Source organism: Strix uralensis, unplaced genomic scaffold, assembly GCF_047716275.1.
Source record: "Strix uralensis isolate ZFMK-TIS-50842 unplaced genomic scaffold, bStrUra1 scaffold_504, whole genome shotgun sequence".
In the NCBI taxonomy this organism is placed as follows: Eukaryota; Metazoa; Chordata; class Aves; order Strigiformes; family Strigidae; genus Strix; species Strix uralensis.
This window is the reverse complement of record NW_027437098.1, coordinates 4672-22199: the sequence shown is the minus strand read 5'-3', so window position 1 is coordinate 22199 and position 17528 is coordinate 4672. Positions and strand designations below refer to the sequence as shown.

The following is a 17528-nucleotide window of genomic DNA, read 5'->3' as shown; positions in this document are numbered from 1 at the left end:
GCTTTCCGTGGCCGTGCTGTCGCTTGCCATGCTGGTGGCCATCGAGCCGCTCTCCGTGGCCACAGCGTTGCTTTCCGTGGCCATGCCGTGGCTCCCCAGGGTGCTCAGGCCGGTGGCGTGACTCTCCCAGGTGCCACCAAACCCCGACACAGACACCATCGTGCTCGGACTCCCGCTCGTGGTAGCCACCGTGGTCACCGTGGCCGGGCTAGTGCATTCACACCGGGGCCCCCACGTTGTGGGGGGGCAGTGGCAGACCCCCGCCACCAACGTGCCACCGTTGAGGCACGAATCGAGTGGTTCCAGGTGCTGGCAACGCTCCCCCCAGTAGCCCGGCGGGCACACGCACCCCGTCCCGAAAGCCGTGGCCCCGTTTTGGCAAGCGCCGGCGGGGTCGGGGTGGTGACAAAAGTCCCCCCCAAACCCGGGGGGGCAGTAACACTTCACCCCCACCGGGGTGCCGCCGTTCCCACAAGCCGTACTGGGATCACTGGTGTGGCACCGGGAACCCCCGTAGCCGGGGGGGCACGCGCACCCCTCCCCCACCGCCGTGCCGCCGTTCTCGCAGGGGGCTGGAAGGTACCAAGGGTTGGGGGTGGGGTGGGGTGGGGGGGGTGCAAACACACCCCCCCACCCCCCCCCCAAAATGGAGGAGGCTCCCAGGAGAGCGACTCCGCTCCCACCCCCAGCGACCCAACACCCGCCCCCCACCCTCAGGAGAAGACCCAGGAGTCCAAGGGGCAGATTTATAGGTCCCACACCCCCCCCCCGCCAAATCAGCTCTGATTGGTCCCCAACACACCCACCCCCTCCCCAAGAGCACCCATAGGGTGACTTTGACCTTGGAGGGGCCCCCACCGCGCCGGGAACACCACGCGCAGTTGGGTTGCCCAACCCATGAAGCGGGAAGGTTGGAAAGAGTCAAAAACCCCCCAAAGGAAAGAGTCAAAAACCCCCCAAATTATATTTTTTAGAGGGAGGAGGAGGAGGAGGAAGAAGAAGGATGAAGCCCCGGTGCCGGCGGATTGGCCAACTCTTCATCTTCTCCCCGTCTTACCCGCCAGAGCCTCCAAGGGGATGAAGAGGAGGAAGACGAAGAAGAGGAAACCACCCAACTCCATCATCGGCAGAACCCAACGGGGCCGGCGGCCACGGAGCGACTGAGCCGACGCCACCGGCCGCCGGCGACTTTTTGTGTCACCGACGGCCAAGGAGGGGCCGTGGGGGTGAATAATCCCTGAGTCATTCGGCCCCAAAAATAGAAAGGGCGGGAAAAAAGAAAGAAAAAAAAAAATAAATAAAATAAATTAAAAAAAAATAAATAAATCCGGAGGTTGCCGGACGGGATTTCACCTTCCCGGGGAGGGCGGGAACTTGGCGCCGCGGCGATAAGATTAACGCGGTGGGTCCCCGACGTCACCGGCACCCGCTGCCCCACCCTGGGGTGTTGTCCCCACCCCAAAATGTCCCCCGAGGTGGGGGGGGGTGGGGGGTAAGGAGGGGGGAGGGGAGGGATGGAGGAGCTCGGGGAGGGGGTGGGGGGTGAATTATGGCGGGTGGCCCCGGGGTGTGTCCCACGTTCTCGGCACCCGGCGCCCGCCCCCGGGGGTCCTTTGGGTGCTGGGGGGGGTGGGGACACACACACAGCCCCACCCCCCCCCCCCGGTGTCATCCTGGCCCCGACCTGGCGTTTGGTGGTCACCAACGTGGCAGCGGGGGTTGGGGGTGGCCCGCCCCTCTGGTGGCACCTATAGGGGGGTTCTCCAGGGTCACCCACCCCCTGGGCACCCATGGGTGCTCCCCACTGCTCCCTCCCACCCCACGGCACCCATGGGTGCCCCCCCGCCCCAGGCCCGGCGCTGTCCGAGGTGCTGGTGGCGTCAGGTTCGTGTCCATGTCCCCCCCCGCCCCCCGCCGTGGTTCCTCTTTCCCAGTGAGTCCCAGTACCTCCCAGTGTGTCCCAGTGCCTCTCAGGGCTCCCCAGTGTATCCCAATACTTCCCAGTCCTTCCCAGTTTGTCCTGGGTGCCACGTGCTCCCCAGTACATCCCAGTACATCCCAGTACTTCCCAGTTTGTTTCTGGATGCCACGTGCTCCCCAGTGTGTCCCAGCACCTCCTTCTAGGCTCCCCAGTGTATCCCAGTACTTCCCAGCACGTCCCAGTATGTTTTGGATGCCACATGCTCCCCAGTGTGTCCCAGTACCTCCCAGGGCTCCCCAGTGTGTCCCAGTACTTCCCAGTGTGTCCCAGTACTTCCCAGGCCTCCCCAGTTTGTTCTGGATGCCACGTGCTCCCCAGTACTTCCCAGTACTTCCCAGTTTGTTCTGGATGCCATGTGCTCCCCAGTACATCCCAGTACCTCCCAGTTTGTCCTGGGTGCCACGTGCTCCCCAGTGCATCCCAGTACCTCCCAGTTTGTCCTGGGTGCCATGTGCTCCCCAGTACTTCCCAGTTTGTTCTGGATGCCACGTGCTCCCCAGTACTTCCCAGTACCTCCCAGTTTGTCCTGGGTGCCACGTGCTCCCCAGTGCTCCCCAGTACTTCCCAGTTTGTTCTGGATGCCACGTGCTCCCCAGTACTTCCCAGTACTTCCCAGTTTGTTCTGGATGCCACGTGCTCTCCAGTACTTCCCAGTACTTCCCAGTTTGGTTCTGGGTGCCACGTGCTCCCCAGTGCGTCCCAGCACCTCCCAGCGCTCCCCAGTTCATCCCAGTATGACCCAGTTGCCGCCTGCTCCCCAATATCCTCCACAACACCTCAGGGCTGAGTCTCACCCTGAACCCCGGGCTACTGGGGACCCCCCCCGGGCTACTGGGGACCCCCCCACCCCCCCCCAACCCCCCCCTCGGGGCCGCTCCGTCATGTGGGGGAGGGGTCAAAGTGCTCTGGAGTCACGTGATTCCCCCCCCGCCCCCCCAAAAAGCCCAGTGAGTCTCCACCCGGAGAGAAAAACACGGTAATTAAGATAACACGGTGATGAAGATAAATAATTAATAATAATAAATTTATTACGACACGTGACCCGCGTGTGAAATTGGGGGGGGAGGGGGGGCGTGAGGGGGGGTCAAAGGTCACCACAACCTGCCCCCCCCCCCCCCCTTCGGAGTCCTGCGCCCCCATTAAGGGGCTTCTCCTCCGTGTTGGGGGGGGGGGGGGGATGGACACATCGTCATTGTTGGGGACCCCCCACCCTCCCCCACCCCCAAATCCGGGCTCAACCCGGGGATTTTGGGGCGCCCGGCGCCGCCTATTTCATCCATAAATAATAAATATTGGTTTTTCACCCCAAAAAAAAATCTCACCCCGCTGCCGGCGCGACCCGCGCGCCCGTGGCCCGGCCACGGTGGGTGGATTTTGGGGGGGGGGGGGGGGAGGTGCAGTTGGGGGGTGTCTCATTTTTTTTGGGGTGCAGAAGATCCGTCGGGTGGAGGTTGGGGGGTCCCTTCACCCCGGTTGTCCCCGCGGCGAGGGGGGGGGGAGGGGTCATAGACGGGTCGTGACCTTTGGCCTGGAGATCTTCATCTGGGGGAGGGGAGAGAAAGAGGTGAGGGAGGGGGGTGGGGGTCCCCATTTTGGGGGGGGGATCCCCACTTTTTAGAAGGGGGGGGGGGGGTTGTCCTAAGGTGGCCGTACCGGGGTGGTGTCCACCAGCTCCAAGCGAGGTGTGAAGTCACGTCGCGTCTCCTCGCCCCCGTGGGGTTGCCGGTGGGGGGGGGTCGGTGATTTTTTGGGGGCGTTCCCCACGATTTTGGGCTGTGGTTGAGGTTGGGGGTCACCCAGGGGGGGGTCGGCCCCCAAGTTGCGGTAGAGGAAACCGTCGGGTGAGCTCCAGGTGAAGCCGTCGTCGGCGTCGTACCAGTTGCCACCAGCGTTGGGTTGAAGGTCCCTGGGGGGGGCAACAAGAGGGTGTCAAGATGGGGGGGGGACACAAAGATGGAAGATTGGGGGGGGTCCCCCCAAAAATTGGGGGGCTTCTACCTCAGCACGTGCCTCTTCCGGCGTTTCCTGATCAATATGGCGGCGAGAACGATGCAACCGATGAGCAAGATGGTGGCCACCAACCCCAACCCGGTGGCCAACTTGCTGACGCGACCGGAGCACTGGGAGCCCGTGTACCAGTACAGGGCTTCATCCTGGCAACTGGGAAAATGGGGAGGGGGGGAGGAGCCAGGGTCAGGCCCACGGGACGCTGGAGACCCCTCACCCACCCAAGTTGGTGGCCACGGGAGCCTGTGGTGGCAACTCACAAGCAGCGGGGACCGGCCCGGGTGACGCGGCACTGGCCGTGGTGGCAATCGATGGTGTTGGGCGTGTTGGGGGTGCAGTTGGTGACGCAATGGATGATGCCTTGAGTGGTCACGGCGTGGTAGAAGTCACGGTAGTCCGGGGGGGCTCGTTGCCAGCAGATATCTGGGGGGGGAGGGTTGGGTGGGCAAGGGAATGGTGGGGTGGGCAAGGAGGGGGTGGGGTGGGCAAGGAGGTGGTGGGGTGGGCAAGGAACTGGTGGGGTGGGCAAGGAGGTGGTGGGGTGGGCAAGGAGGGGGTGGGGTGGGCAAGGATATGGTGGGGTGGGCAAGGAACTGGTGGGGTGGGCAAGGAGGGGGTGGGGTGGGCAAGGAGGGGGTGGGGTGGGCAAGGAGGGGGTGGGGTGGGCAAGGAGATGGTGGGGTGGGCAAGGAGGGGGTGGGGAGGGCAAGGAGGGGGTGGGGAGGGCAAGGAACTGGTGGGGTGGGCAAGGAGGGGGTGGGGTGGGCAAGGAGGGGGTGGGGTGGGCAAGGAACTGGTGGGGTGGGCAAGGAGATGGTGGGGTGGGCAAGGAACTGGTGGGGTGGGCAAGGAGGGGGTGGGGAGGGCAAGGAGGGGGTGGGGTGGGCAAGGAGGTGGTAGGGTGGGCAAGGAGGTGGTGGGGTGGGCAAGGAGGGGGTGGGGAGGGCAAGGATGTGGTGGGGAGGGCAAGGAGGTGGTGGGGTGGGCAAGGAGGTGGTGGGGTGGGCAAGGAGGGGGTGGGGTGGGCAAGGAGGGGGTGGGCAAGGAGATGATGGCACTGGGGGAACTGGGGGGGACTGGGGGAACTGGGGGGCTACTGGGGGGGTGAGGAGGGTCCCCGAGGTCCCACCGTCCAGGGAAGACGCTTCCTCCATGTTCCTGACGACGGGGTCGGGCGCCACGGTGAGGCAGAGGACGGCTGTGGGCCAGTGGCCAGGAGGAGAAGACATCAATTAGCCACCACGTGGGGGGACGAGGGGGTCCAGGGTGGGGAGATGGGGGGTCTGGGGAGGTTTTTTGGGGGGGGCACCCACAGGTGTTGTGTTGGCAAACGCCCTGGTTGGCCTCGGCCCGGTGCAACGTGGCCACCAACGTCTTCGTGATGGCCTCGAACTTCTGGGCCATGTCGCTGCTCTTGGTGGTCGTGACGAAGATCTCGTGGTCCACCACGATGCTGCCGGGTCTTTGGGGGGGAGGGGAGAGAGTGAGGGGGGAGGGGTGGGGTGGGGTCACCCCATTGACCCCCCAACACCCCGATATGGGGGGTCCCTCCCCCTTACTTGAGGCTGATGATCCTGATGCCCTCGTAGCCAGGGATGGGCCCGTAGATCTTCTGTATCTGCAAAGCCAAAGGGTGATGGGAGTCACCGGGGAGAGGGACAAGGTGGCCACGGGGGGGACAAGGTGGCCACGGGGGGGGACAACGTGGGCATGGAGGGGATAAGGTGGTCATGGAGGGGACAAGGTGGCCACAGGGGGGACAAGGTGGCCACGGGGGGGGACAACGTGGCCATGGAGGGGATAAGGTGGTCATGGAGGAGACAAGGTGGCCACAGATGGCCACAGAAGGGACAAGATGGCCATGGAGGGGACAAAGTGGCCACAGAGGGGACAAGGTGGCCAAGGAGGGGACAAGGTGGTCACAGAAGGGGACAGGTGGTCACAGAGGGGATGAGGGGGACAAGGTGGCCACGGAAGGAACAAGGTGGCCATGGAGGGGATGAGGTGGCCATGGAGGGAATGAGGGGGACAAGGTGGCCATGGAGGGGACAAGGTGGCCACAGATGGCCACAGAGGGGACAAGGTGGCCATGGAGGGGACAAGGTGGCCATGGAGGGGATGAGGGGGACAAGGTGGCCATGGAGGGAACAAGGTGGCCATGGAGGGGATGAGGGGGACAAGGTGGCCATGGAGGGAACAAGGTGGCCATGGAGGGGATGAGGGGGACAAGGTGGCCATGGAGGGGACGAGGTGTCCATGGTGGCCACAGAGGGGGACAAGGTGGCCCCTTTTGCCCTCACCTCCTTCCGGAAGTGCCCATCGAAGGAGCCGAACGCCTCTGACTCGGGGTCCGTCAGCTGCTCCGTGTAGTTGAAGTTGGTGACCGTCACCACCATCCCCACGGCGGCCACGATCGTCCCCGGGTAGGCTGGAAGGACACAAAGAGCTTTGAAGCAGTGGCCCACGGTGGCCAGGGAGGGGACAAAGGTGGTCACGGAGGGGGAGGTGGCCACTCACGGAGGTTGGTCTCGAAGGAGTTGGTGGAGAACTCGCAGGAGGGGCCGTAGAAAGTCGGGGTGCAGAGGCACCCAGCGCTGGTGTAGGTGCCTCCGTTCTGGCAGACGCCTGTGGGGGGGGGACAGAAATTGGGGAGGAGGGGGTCAGGGGGCACCTTGGGGGACCCCCTTGGGGCCAGGGGGACCTGCTTGGAGCGGGGTGATGGGTGGGGGGGTTATGGGTGGGGCACGATGGTGCTTTGGGGTGGAGGAAGGGGGGGGACGGACTCACCTGAAGGAATAACTGGGGGGGAGGTGGTTGTGATGGGTGGTTGGGTGGGGGTGGGGGCTGTGGAGGTCATGTTGGGGGTGGTGGGTGCTGTGGAGGTCGTGTTGGGGGTGGTGGGTGCTGTGGAGGTCAATGGGGTGATGGTGGGTGCTGTGGAGGTCATGTTGGGGGTGGTGGGTGCTGTGGAGGTCAATGGGGTGATGGTGGGTGCTGTGGAGGTCAACTGGGAGGTGGTGGGTGCTATGGAGGTTGTGCGGGGGGTGGTGGGTGCTGTGGAGGTCAATGGGGTGACGGTGGGTGCTGTGGAGGTCAACTGAGGGGTGGTGGGTGCTGTGGAGGTTGTGTGGGGGGTGGTGGGTGCTGTGGAGGTCAACTGGGAGGTGGTGGGTGCTGTGGAGGTTGGTTGGGGGGTGGGGGCTCCTGTAGAGGTCAAGTGGGTGGAGGTGTCTTCAGTGGTGGGGAAGACTGAGGAAAGGTCTCCGGAGGTGGTGGGGGCTGGCGAGGTCACATCACTGGAGGTGGCAGCGCTGGAGGTGGCTCCAGTGGTGGAGAAGGATGTGGAGGAGTCTCCTGAGGTGGTCGTGGGTCCCGTGGAGGTCACATCTGTGGGGTTGACAGTGGTGGAGGTGGCTCCAGTGGTGGAGAAGAGGGTGGAAACATCTTCAGAGGTGGTGGGGGCTGTGGTAGAAGTCACATCTGAGGAGGTGGCAGCACTGGAGGTGGCTCCAGTGGTGGAGAAGGATGTGGAGGAGTCTCCTGAGGTGGTGGAAGATGTGAAGGTCACCTCTGTGGTGGTGCCAGCGCTGGAGGTGGCTCCTGTGGTAGGGGAAGACGTGGAGGAGTGTCCTGAGGTGGTCATGGGTCCCGTGGAAGTTACATCTGAGGAGGTGGCAGTGGTGGAGGTGGCTCCTGTGGTGGAGAAGGACGTGGAAAGTTCTGGGGTGGTGGGGGCTGGTGAGGAGGTCACTGCTGTGGGGGTAAAATCAGTGGAGGTGGCTCCAGTGGTCGAGGAGAACGTGGAAACATCTTCTGAGGGGGTGGGGACTGTTGAAGAGGTCACGTCTGTGGAGGTGGCGCTGCTGGAGGTGGCTTCAGTGGTCAGGAAGGACGTGGAAAGGTCTCCTGAGGTGGTTATGGAAGTTGTTGAGGTCACGTCTGAGGAGGTGACGGCGCTGGAGGTGGCTTCAGTAGTTGTGAAGGACGTGGAGGCACCACCTGGAGGGGTGGGAGGTGTTGTGGAGGTCACCTCTGTGGTGGTGGCAGCACTGGAGGTGGCTCCTGTGGTGGAAAAGGATGTGGAAGGGTCTTCTGAGGTGGTGGGGGCTGGTGAGGTCAACTCGGTGGGGAGAAAATCAGTGGAGGTGGCTCCTGTGGTTGAGAAGGACGTGGAGGCACCTTCGGAGGTGGTGGGGGCTGCGGTAGAGGTGACATCTGAGGAGGTGACAGCGGTGGAGGTGGCTCCTGTGCTGGAGAAGAACGTGGAAAGGTCTCCTGAGGTGGTGGGGGCTGGTGAGGAGGTCACCTCGGTGGGGGTGACTGTGCTGGAGGTGGGTTCAGTGGCTGGGAAAGACGTGGACAAGTCTCCTGAGGTGGTTGTGGGTCCCATGGAGGTCACGCCTGTGGGGGTGGCTCCAGTGGAGAAGGATGTGGATACGTCTCCAGAGGTGGTGGGGGCTGGTGAGGAGGTCACATCGGTGGAGGTGGCACTGCTGGAGGTGGCTCCAGTGGTGGAGAAAGATGTGGAGGAGTCTCCGGAGGTGGCCGTGGAAGCCGTGGAGGTCACATCTGTGGAGGTGGCCCCAGAGGTCGAGAAGAGGGTGGAGGTATCTTGTGGGGTGGTGAGGCCTGGTGAGGAGGTGACAGCAGGAGAGGTAGCTCCAGTGGTCGAGGAGGACGTGGAAAGGTCTTCTGAGGTGGAGGGGGCTGGTGAGGAGGTCACCTCGGTGGGGGTAAAATCAGTGGAGGTGGCTTCAGTAGTTGAGAAGGACGTGGAGGCACCACCTGAAGGGGTGGGAGATGTCGTGGAGGTCACCTCTGTGGGGGTGACAGCACTGGAGGTGGCTTCAGTGGCTGGGAAAGATGTGGACGAGTCTTCTGATGTGGTCATGGGTCCCGTGGAGGTCACATCTGTGGGGGTGGCAGCAGTAGAGGTGGCTCCTGTGGTGGAGAAGAACGTGGAAAGGTCTCCTGAGGTGGTGGGGGCTGCTGGGGAGGTGACAGCACTGGAGGTGGCTTCAGCGGTGGAGGAGGACGTGGGTACGTCAGCTGTGCTGGTCATGGATGTCACCGAGGTCAACTCTGTTGATGGGACAGCAGGGGACGTGGCTCCAGTGGTGGAGAAGGACGTGGAAATGTCTTCTGGGGTGGTGGTGGATCCTGTGGAGGTCACCTCTGGGGAGGTGACAGTGCTGGAGGTGGCTCCAGTGGTCAGGAAGGACGTGGAGGCATCTTCTGAGGGCATGGAAGATGCCGTGGAGGTCACCTCTGAGGAGGTGGCAACGCTGGAGGTGGCTTCAGTGGCCGGGAAAGACGTGGGCGAGTCTTCTGACGTGGTCGTGGGTCCAGTGGAGGTCACCTCTGTGGGGGTGGCAGCAGTAGAGGTGGCTCCTGTGGTGGAGAAGGACGTGGAAGCATCACCTGAGGGTGTGGAAGATGCCGTGGAGGTCACCTCTGAGGAGGTGACAGTGCTGGGGGTGGTTCCAGTGATCGAGGAGGACGTGGAAAGCTCTGAGATGGTTGTGGACCCTGTGGAGGTCACGTCTGTGGAGGTGGCACTGCTGGAGGTGGCTTCAGTGGTCAGGAAGGACGTGGAAAGGTCTCCTGACGTGGTCATGGAGGCTGTGGAGGTCAACTCTGAGGAGGTGGCAGCGCTGGAGGCTGCTCCAGTGGTTGAGAAGACCGTGGAGGCATCTTCGGAGGGGGTGGGAGCTGCTGAGGAGGTCACCTCTGAGGAAGTGACAGCAGGAGAGGTGGCTCCTGTAGTGGAGAAGGACGTGGAAAGGTCTTCTGGGGTGGTGGGGGCTGCTGTGGAGGTCACCTCTGTGGGGGTGACAGCGCTGGAGGTGGCTTCAGTGGTGGAGGAGGATGTGGATACGTCATCTGTGGTGGTCACGGATGTCACCGAGGTCACCTCTGTTGAGGGGACAGCAGGGGACGTGGCTCCAGTGGTGGAGAAGGACGTGGAAAGGTCTTCTGGGGTGGTGGGGGATACTGTGGAGGTGACCTCTGTGGGGGTGACAGCGCTGGAGGTGGCTTCAGTGGGTGGGGAAGATGTGGAGGAGTGTCCTGAGGTGGTCGTGGGTCCAGTGGAGGTCACGTCTGTGGAGGTGGCGCTGCTGGAGGTGGGTCCAGTGGTCAGGATGGACGTGGAAAGGTGTCCTGAGGTGGTTGTGGAAGTTGCTGAGGTCACCTCTGTGGTGGTGGAAGCACTGGAGGTGGCTTCGGTGGGTGGGGAAGACGTGGAGGAGTCTCCTGAGGTGGTCGTGGGTCCCGTGGAGGTCACGTCTGTGGGGGTGAGAGTGGTGGAGGTGGCTCCTGTGGTGGAGAAGGACGTGGAGGCACCTTCTGAGGTGGTGGGGGCTGTGGTAGAGGTGACATCTGAGGAGGTGACAGCAGGGGATGTGGCTCCAGTGGTTGAGGAGGACATGGAGAGGTCTTCTGGGGTGGTGGGGGCTGCTGTGGAGGTCACCTCTGAGGAGGTGGCAGCACTGGAGGTGGCTTCAGTGGCTGGGAAAGATGTGGAGTGTCCTGAGGTGGTCGTGGGTGCCGTGGAGGTCAGGCCTGTGGAGGTGACAGCGCTGGACGTGGCTTCAGTAGTTGAGGATGTGGAGGCACCACCTGAAGGGGTGGGAGATGACGTGGAGGTCACCTCTGAGGAGGTGACAGTGCTGGAGGTGGCTCCGGTGGTGGGTGAAGATGTGGAGGAGTGTCCTGAGGTGGTCGTGGGTCCCGTGGAGGTCACGTCTGTGGGGGTGAGAGCAGTGGAGGTGGCTCCTGTGGTGGAGAAGGACGTGGAGGCATCACCTGAGGGTGTGGAAGATGCCATGGAGGTCACCTCTGAGGAGGTGACAGTGCTGGGGGTGGCTCCAGTGGTTGAGGACGTGGAAGCATCTTCGGAGGTGGTGGGAGCTGCGGTAGAGGTGACATCTGAGGAAGTGACAGCAGAGGAGGTGGCTCCAGTGGTGGAGAAGGATGTGGAAAGTTCTTCTGAGGTGGTGGGGGCTCCCATGGAGGTGACCTCTGTGGGGGTGACAGCGCTGGAGGTGGCTCCAGTGGTTGAGAAGGACGTGGAGGAGTCTCCCAGGGTGGTTGTGGATCCTGTGGAGGTCTCATCTGTGGAGGTGACAGGGGTGGAGGTGACTCCAGTGGTCGAGAAGAACGTGGAAAGTTCTGGTGTGGTGGGGGCTGCTGTGGAGGACACCTCTGAGGGGGTGACAGCAGTAGAGGTGGCTCCAGTGGTCGAGAAGGTCGTGGAAGGGTCTTCTGAGGTGGTGGGCGATCCCGAGGAGGTGACCTCTGGGGAGGTGACAGCGCTGGAGGTGGCTTCAGCGGTGGAGGAGGACGTGGATACATCAGCTGTGCTGGTCACGGATGTCACCAAGGTCAACTCTGTTGAGGGGACAGCAGGGGACGTGGCTCCAGTGGTGGAGAAGGACGTGGAGGCATTACCTGATGGCGTGGGAGGTCCCGTGGAGGTCACCTCTGTGGGGGTGGTAGCGCTGGAGGTGGCTTCAGTGGCCGGGAAAGACGTGGAGGAATCTCCTGAGGTGGTCATGGGTCCCGTTGAGGTCACCTCTGTGGGGGTGGCAGTGCTGGGGGTGGCTCCAGTGGTTGAGAAGGACGTGGAAAGGTCTTCTGAGGGGGTGGGGACTGTTGAAGAGGTCACGTCTGTGGAGGTGGCGCTGCTGGAGGTGGCTTCAGTGGTCAGGAAGGACGTGGAGGAGTCTCCTGGGGTGGTTGTGGATCCTGTGGAGGTTCCATCTGTGGACGTGACAGCAGGGGAGGTGGCTCCAGTGGTGGAGAAGGAAGTTGAAAGGTCTTCTGGGGTGGTGGGGGCTGCTGTGGAGGTCACCTCTGAGGAGGTGGCAGCACTGGAGGTGGCTTCAGTAGCTGAGGACGTGGCGGCACCACCTGAAGGGGTGGGAGATGCCGTGGAGGTCACGTCTGTGGGGGTGGCAGCAGTGGAGGTGGCTCCTGTGGTGGAGAAGGACGTGGAACCATCACCTGAGGGTGTGGAAGATGCCGTGGAGGTCACCTCTGGGGACGTGACAGTGCTGGAGGTGGCTCCAGTAGTGGGGGAAGACGTGGAGGAGTCTCCTGTGGTGGTCATGGACTCTGTGGAGGTGACAGCAGGGGAGGTGGCTCCAGTGGTGGAGAAGACGGTGGAGGCATCTTGGGAGGTGGTGGGGGCTGGTGAGGAGGTGACAACGGTGGAGGGGGCAGCGCTGGAGGTGGCTTCAGTGGTTGAGAAGGACGTGGAAACATCTTCTGAGGCTGTGGAAGATGCTGTGGAGGTCACCTCTGAGGAGGTGGCAGCACTGGAGGTGGCTTCAGTGGTCAAGAGAGACGTGGAGGAGTGTCCTGGGGTGGTTGTGGGTCTCGTGGAGGTCACCTCTGTGGGGGTGGCAACGCTGGAGGTGGCTTCAGTGGCCGGGAAAGATGTGGATGGGTCTTCTGAGGTGGTTGTGGGTCCCGTGGAGGTCACATCTGTGGGGGTGAGAGCGGTGGAGGTGGCTCCAGTGGTGGAGAAGGATGTGGAAAGTTCTTCTGAGGGGGTGGGAGATCTTGTGGAGGTCACCTCTGTGGGTGTGGCACTGCTGGAGGTGGCTTCAGTGGCCGGGAAAGACGTGGAGGAGTGTCCTGACGTGGTCATGGGTCCCGTGGAGGTCACATCTGTGGGGGTGACAGCAGGGGAGGTGGCTCCAGTGGTGGAGAAGGAAGTTGAAAGGTCTTCTGGGGTGGTGGAAGTTGCTGTGGAGGTCACCTCTGAGGAGGTGGCAGCACTGGAGGTGGCATCAGTGGTCAAGAGAGATGTGGAGGAGTGTCCTGGGGTGGTTGTGGATCCCGTGGAGGTCACCTCTGTGGGTGTGGCACTGCTGGAGGTGGCTTCAGTGGCTGGGAAAGATGTGGATGAGGCTTCTGAGGTGGTTGTGGGTCCTGTGGAGGTCACATCTGTGGGGGCGACAGTGCTGGGGGTGGCTCCAGTGGTGGACAAGGACGTGGAGGAGTGTCTGGAGGTGGTCGTGGAAGCTGTGGAGGTCACCTCTGAGGAGGTGACAGTGCTGGTGGTGGCTACAGTGGTGGGGAAAGACGTGGAGGAATCTCCTGAGGTGGTCGTGGGTCCCGTGGAGGTCACGTCTGTGGGGGTGAGAGTGGTGGAGGTGGTTCCAGTGGTGGAGAAGGACGTGGAAAGTTCTTCTGAGGGGGTGGGGGATCCCATGGAGGTCACCTCTGTGGGGGTGACAGTGCTGGAGGTGGCTTCAGTGGTTGAGAAGGATGTGAAGGCACCTTCGGAGGTGGTGGGGACTGTTGAAGAGGTCACGTCTGTGGAGGTGGCGCTGCTGGAGGTGGCTTCAGTGGTCAGGAAGGACGTGGAAAGGTCTCCTGAGGTGGTTGTGGAAGTTGTTGAGGTCACGTCTGAGGAGGTGGCAGCGCTGGAGGTGGCTTCAGTGGGTGGGGAAGACGTGGAGGAGTGTCCGGAGGTGGTCGTGGGTCCCTTGGAGGTCTCGTCTGTGGGGGTGGCTCCAGTGGTGGAGAAGAGGGTGGAAATATCTTCTGAGGTGGTGGGGGCTGGTGAGGAGGTCACCTCTGAGGAGGTGGCAGCGTTGGAGGTGGCTCCAGTGGTGGGGGAAAACGTGGAGGAATCTCCTGAGGTGGTCGTGGGTCCCGTGGAGGTCATGTCTGTGGAGCTGAGAGCGGTGGAGGTGGGTCCAGTGGTGGAGAAGGACGTGGAAAGGTCTCCTGAGGGGGTGGGGGATCCCATGGAGGTCACCTCTGTGGGGGTGGCAACGCTGGAGGTGGCTTCAGTGGTCAGGAAGGATGTGGAAAGGTCTCCTGAGGTGGTTGTGGAAGTTGTTGAGGTGATGTCTGTGCTGGTGGCAGCGCTGGAGGTGTCTTCAGTGGGTGGGGCAGACGTGGAGGAGTGTCCTGAGGTGGTCGTGGGTCCCATGGAGGTCACGTCTGTGGGGGTGACAGCAGGTGAGGTGGGTCCTGTGGTGGAGGAGGAAGTTGAAAGGTCTTCTGGGGTGGTGGGGGCTGGTGTGGAGGTCACCTCTGAGGAGGTGGCAGCACTGGAGGTGGCTTCAGTAGCTGAGGACGTGGAGGCACCACCTGAAGGGGTGTGAGATGCTGTGGAGGTCACGTCTGTGGGGGTGGCAGCACTGGAGGTGGCTCCTGTGGTGGAGAAGGACGTGGAGGAGTGTCCAGAGGTGGTCGTGGAAGCTGTGGAGGTCACCTCTGGGGAGGTGGCAGCGCCGGAGGTGGGTCCAGTGGCCGGGAAGGATGTGGATGAGTCTCCTGAGGTGGTCATGGGTCCTGTGGAGGTCACGTCTGTGGGGGTGGCAACGCTGGAGGTGGCTCCAGTGGTGGAGAAAAGGGTGGAAGCATCTTCGGAAGTGGTGGGGGCTGTGGTAGAGGTGACATCTGTGGAGGTGTCAGGAGTGGAGGTGGCTTCAGTGGTGAAGGACGTGGAGGCACCACCTGAAGGGGTGGGAGATGTCATGGAGGTCACCTCTGTGGGGGTGGCAGCACTGGAGGTGGGTCCAGTGGCTGGGAAAGACGTGGACGAGTCTCCTGAGGTGGTCGTGGGTCCCGTGGAGGTCACGTCTGTGGGGGTGGCGGTGCTGGGGGTGGCTCCAGTGGTCGATGAGGACGTGGAAACATCTTCTGAGGGGGTGGGGACTGTTGAAGAGGTCACGTCTGTGGAGGTGGCAGCGCTGAGGGTGGCTCCAGTAGTCAGGAAGGACGTGGAAAGTTCTCCTGAGGTGGTCACGGAGGCTGTGGAGGTCACATCTGAGGAGGTGGCAGCGCTGGAGGTGGCTCCAGTGGTTGAGAAGGACGTGGAGGAGTCTCCCAGGGTGGTTGTGGATCCTGTGGAGGTCTCATCTGTGGAGGTGACAGGGGTGGAGGTGACTCCAGTGGTCGAGAAGAACGTGGAAAGTTCTGGTGTGGTGGGGGCTGCTGTGGAGGACACCTCTGAGGGGGTGACAGCAGTAGAGGTGGCTCCAGTGGTCGAGAAGGTCGTGGAAGGGTCTTCTGAGGTGGTGGGTGATCCCGTGGAGGTGACCTCTGGGGAGGTGACAGCGCTGGAGGTGGCTTCAGCGGTGGAGGAGGACGTGGATACATCAGCTGTGCTGGTCACGGATGTCACCGAGGTCACCTGTGTTGAGGGGACAGGAGTGGAGGTGGCTTCTGTGGTCAAGGAGGACGTGGATATGTCACCTGAAGGGATGGGAGATGTCGTGAAGGTCACCTCTGTGGAGGTGGCGGCGCTGGAGGTATCTCCAGTGGCCGGGAAAGACGTGGACAAGTCTTCTGAGGTGGCCGTGGAAGCCGTGGAGGTCACCTCTGTGGGGGTCACATCAGTGGAGGTGGCTCCTGTGGTGGAGAAGAGGGTGGAGGCATCTTGGGAGGTGGTGGGGGTTGGTGAGGAGGTGACATCGGTGGAGGTGGCAGCGCTGGAGGTGGCTCCAGTGGTGGAGAAGGATGTAGAGGAGACTCCTGAGGTGGTCGTGGGTCCCGTGGAGGTCACGTCTGTGGGGGTGAGAGCAGTGGAGGTGGCTCCAGGGATCGAGGAGGACGTGGAGGCATCTTCTGAGGGGGTGGGAGATGCCGTGGAGGTCACCTCTGTGGTGGTGGCAGCGCTGGAGGTGGGTCTGGTGGCCGGGAAAGACGTGGAGGAGTGTCCTGAGGTGGTCGTGGAAGCCATGGAGGTCTCATCTATGGAGGTGGCTCCTGTGGTGGAGAAGAGGGTGGAGGCATCTTGGGAGGTGGTGGGGGCTGATGAGGAGGTCACCTCGGTGGTGGTGACGGTGCTGGAGGTGGCTCCAGTGGTGAAGGAGGACGTGGAGGAGTCTTCAGAGGTGGCCGTGGAAGCCGTGGAGGTCACGTGTGTGGAGGTGGCACTGCCGGTGGTGGCTTCCATGGTGGAAAAGGACGTGGAGGCATCTTTGGAGGGGGTTGGAGATGTCGTGGAGGTCACCTCTGAGGAGGTGGCAGCAGTGGAGGTGTCTCCAGTGGTCAAGGAAGACGTGGAGGAGTCTCCTGAGGTGGTCGTGGGTCCCGTGGAGGTCACGTCTGTGGGGGTGAGAGCGGTGGAGGTGGCTCCTGTGGTGGAGAAGGACGTGGAAAGGTCTTCTGGGGTGGTGGGGGCTGGTGAGGAGGTCACCTCTGAGGAGGTGACAGTGCTGGGGGTGGCTCCAGTGGTTGAGGAAGACGTGGAGGAGTCTCCTGGGGTGGTCGTGGACCCTGTGGAGGTCACGTCTGTGGGGGTGGCAGCAGTAGAGGTGGCTCTGGTGGTGGAAAAGGATGTGGAAGCATCTTCTGAGGGGGTGGGGGATGCCGTGGAGGTCACGTCTGTGGTGGTGACAGTGCTGGAGGTGGCTTCAGTGGTCGAGGAGGATGTGGAAAGGTCTCCTGAGGTGGTGGGGGCTGTTGAAGAGGTCACCTCTGTGGAGGTGGCTTCAGTGGGTGGGGAAGACGTGGAGGAGTGTCCTGAGGTGGTCGTGGGTCCAGTGGAGGTCACGTCTGTGGGGGTGACAGTGGTGGAGGTGGCTCCAGGGATCGAGGAGGACATGGAGGCATCTTCTGAGGGGGTGGGAGATGCCATGGAGGTCACCTCTGTGGTGGTGGCAGCGCTGGAGGTGGGTCTGGTGGCCGGGAAAGACGTGGAGGAGTGTCCTGAGGTGGTCGTGGGTCCCGTGGAGGTCACGTCTGTGGGGGTGAGAGGGGTGGAGGTGGCTCCTGTGGTGGAGAAGGACGTGGAAAGGTCTTCTGGGGTGGTGGGGGCTGGTGAGGAGGTCACCTCTGAGGAGGTGACAGTGCTGGGGGTGGCTCCAGTGGTTGAGGAGGACATGGAGGAGTGTCCTGAGGTAGTTGTGGACCCTGTGGTCACCTCGGTGGAGGTGGCAGCGCTGGAGGTGGCTTCAGTGGTGAAGGAGGACGTGGAGGAGACTCCTGAGGTGGTCGTGGGTCCCGTGGAGGTCACGTCTGTGGGGGTCACAGCGCTGGGGGGGGCTCCAGGGATCGAGGAGGACGTGGAGGCACCTTCTGAGGGGGTGGGAGATGCCGTGGAGGTGGCTGTGGTGGCCCACAAGGACGTGGACGAGTCTCCCGGGGCGGTGGAAGGTGTGAAGGTCACCTCCGAGGAGGTGGCAACGCTGGGGGTGGCTCCGGTGGCCGAGAAGGACGTGGACAACTGACCTGTGGTGGTGGAGCCGTGGGGGGGGGGTCAACTCTTGGGGTGGGGGTTGGGGGGGAGGTGACCCCTGTGGAGGTGGCTCCGGTGGCCAAGGGGCCTGTGGTGGCTCCTGTGGCACCCGGTGCCACCCCCCCCCCCCCCCTCCCAAGGTCTCCTCCCCACCGGTGGCTTCAGCCGAGGTTCAACCCCCCCACACCGTCCCCCAACACGTGTCCCCCCCCACGGAGGAGGCCACCACCTTCCTCTTCCTCCTCCTCCTCACGACCACCCCCACCACATCCCGTGGACCCACCCCACCCCCATGGACCTCCCGCCATCTTGTGTCCCCCCCCCAGGGCC

At 63.0% G+C, this 17528-nt stretch overlaps 1 protein-coding gene across 1 annotated transcript; it reads right to left on the bottom strand.

Annotated features, from left to right (window-relative positions):
* Nucleotides 1–3387: 3387 nt before the first annotated feature.
* LOC141939021 (uncharacterized) lies at nt 3388–17210 on the bottom strand (the record flags this gene model as incomplete). The annotated part of the gene is made up of 10 exons (XM_074858045.1): nt 3388–3523; nt 3635–3887; nt 3980–4141; nt 4249–4411; nt 5118–5186; nt 5302–5450; nt 5548–5606; nt 6289–6416; nt 6506–6613; nt 6776–17210. Coding segments are annotated over 10 exons (11565 nt in total), but the record flags the coding sequence as incomplete, so codon positions are not given.
* Nucleotides 17211–17528: the final 318 nt, after the last annotated feature.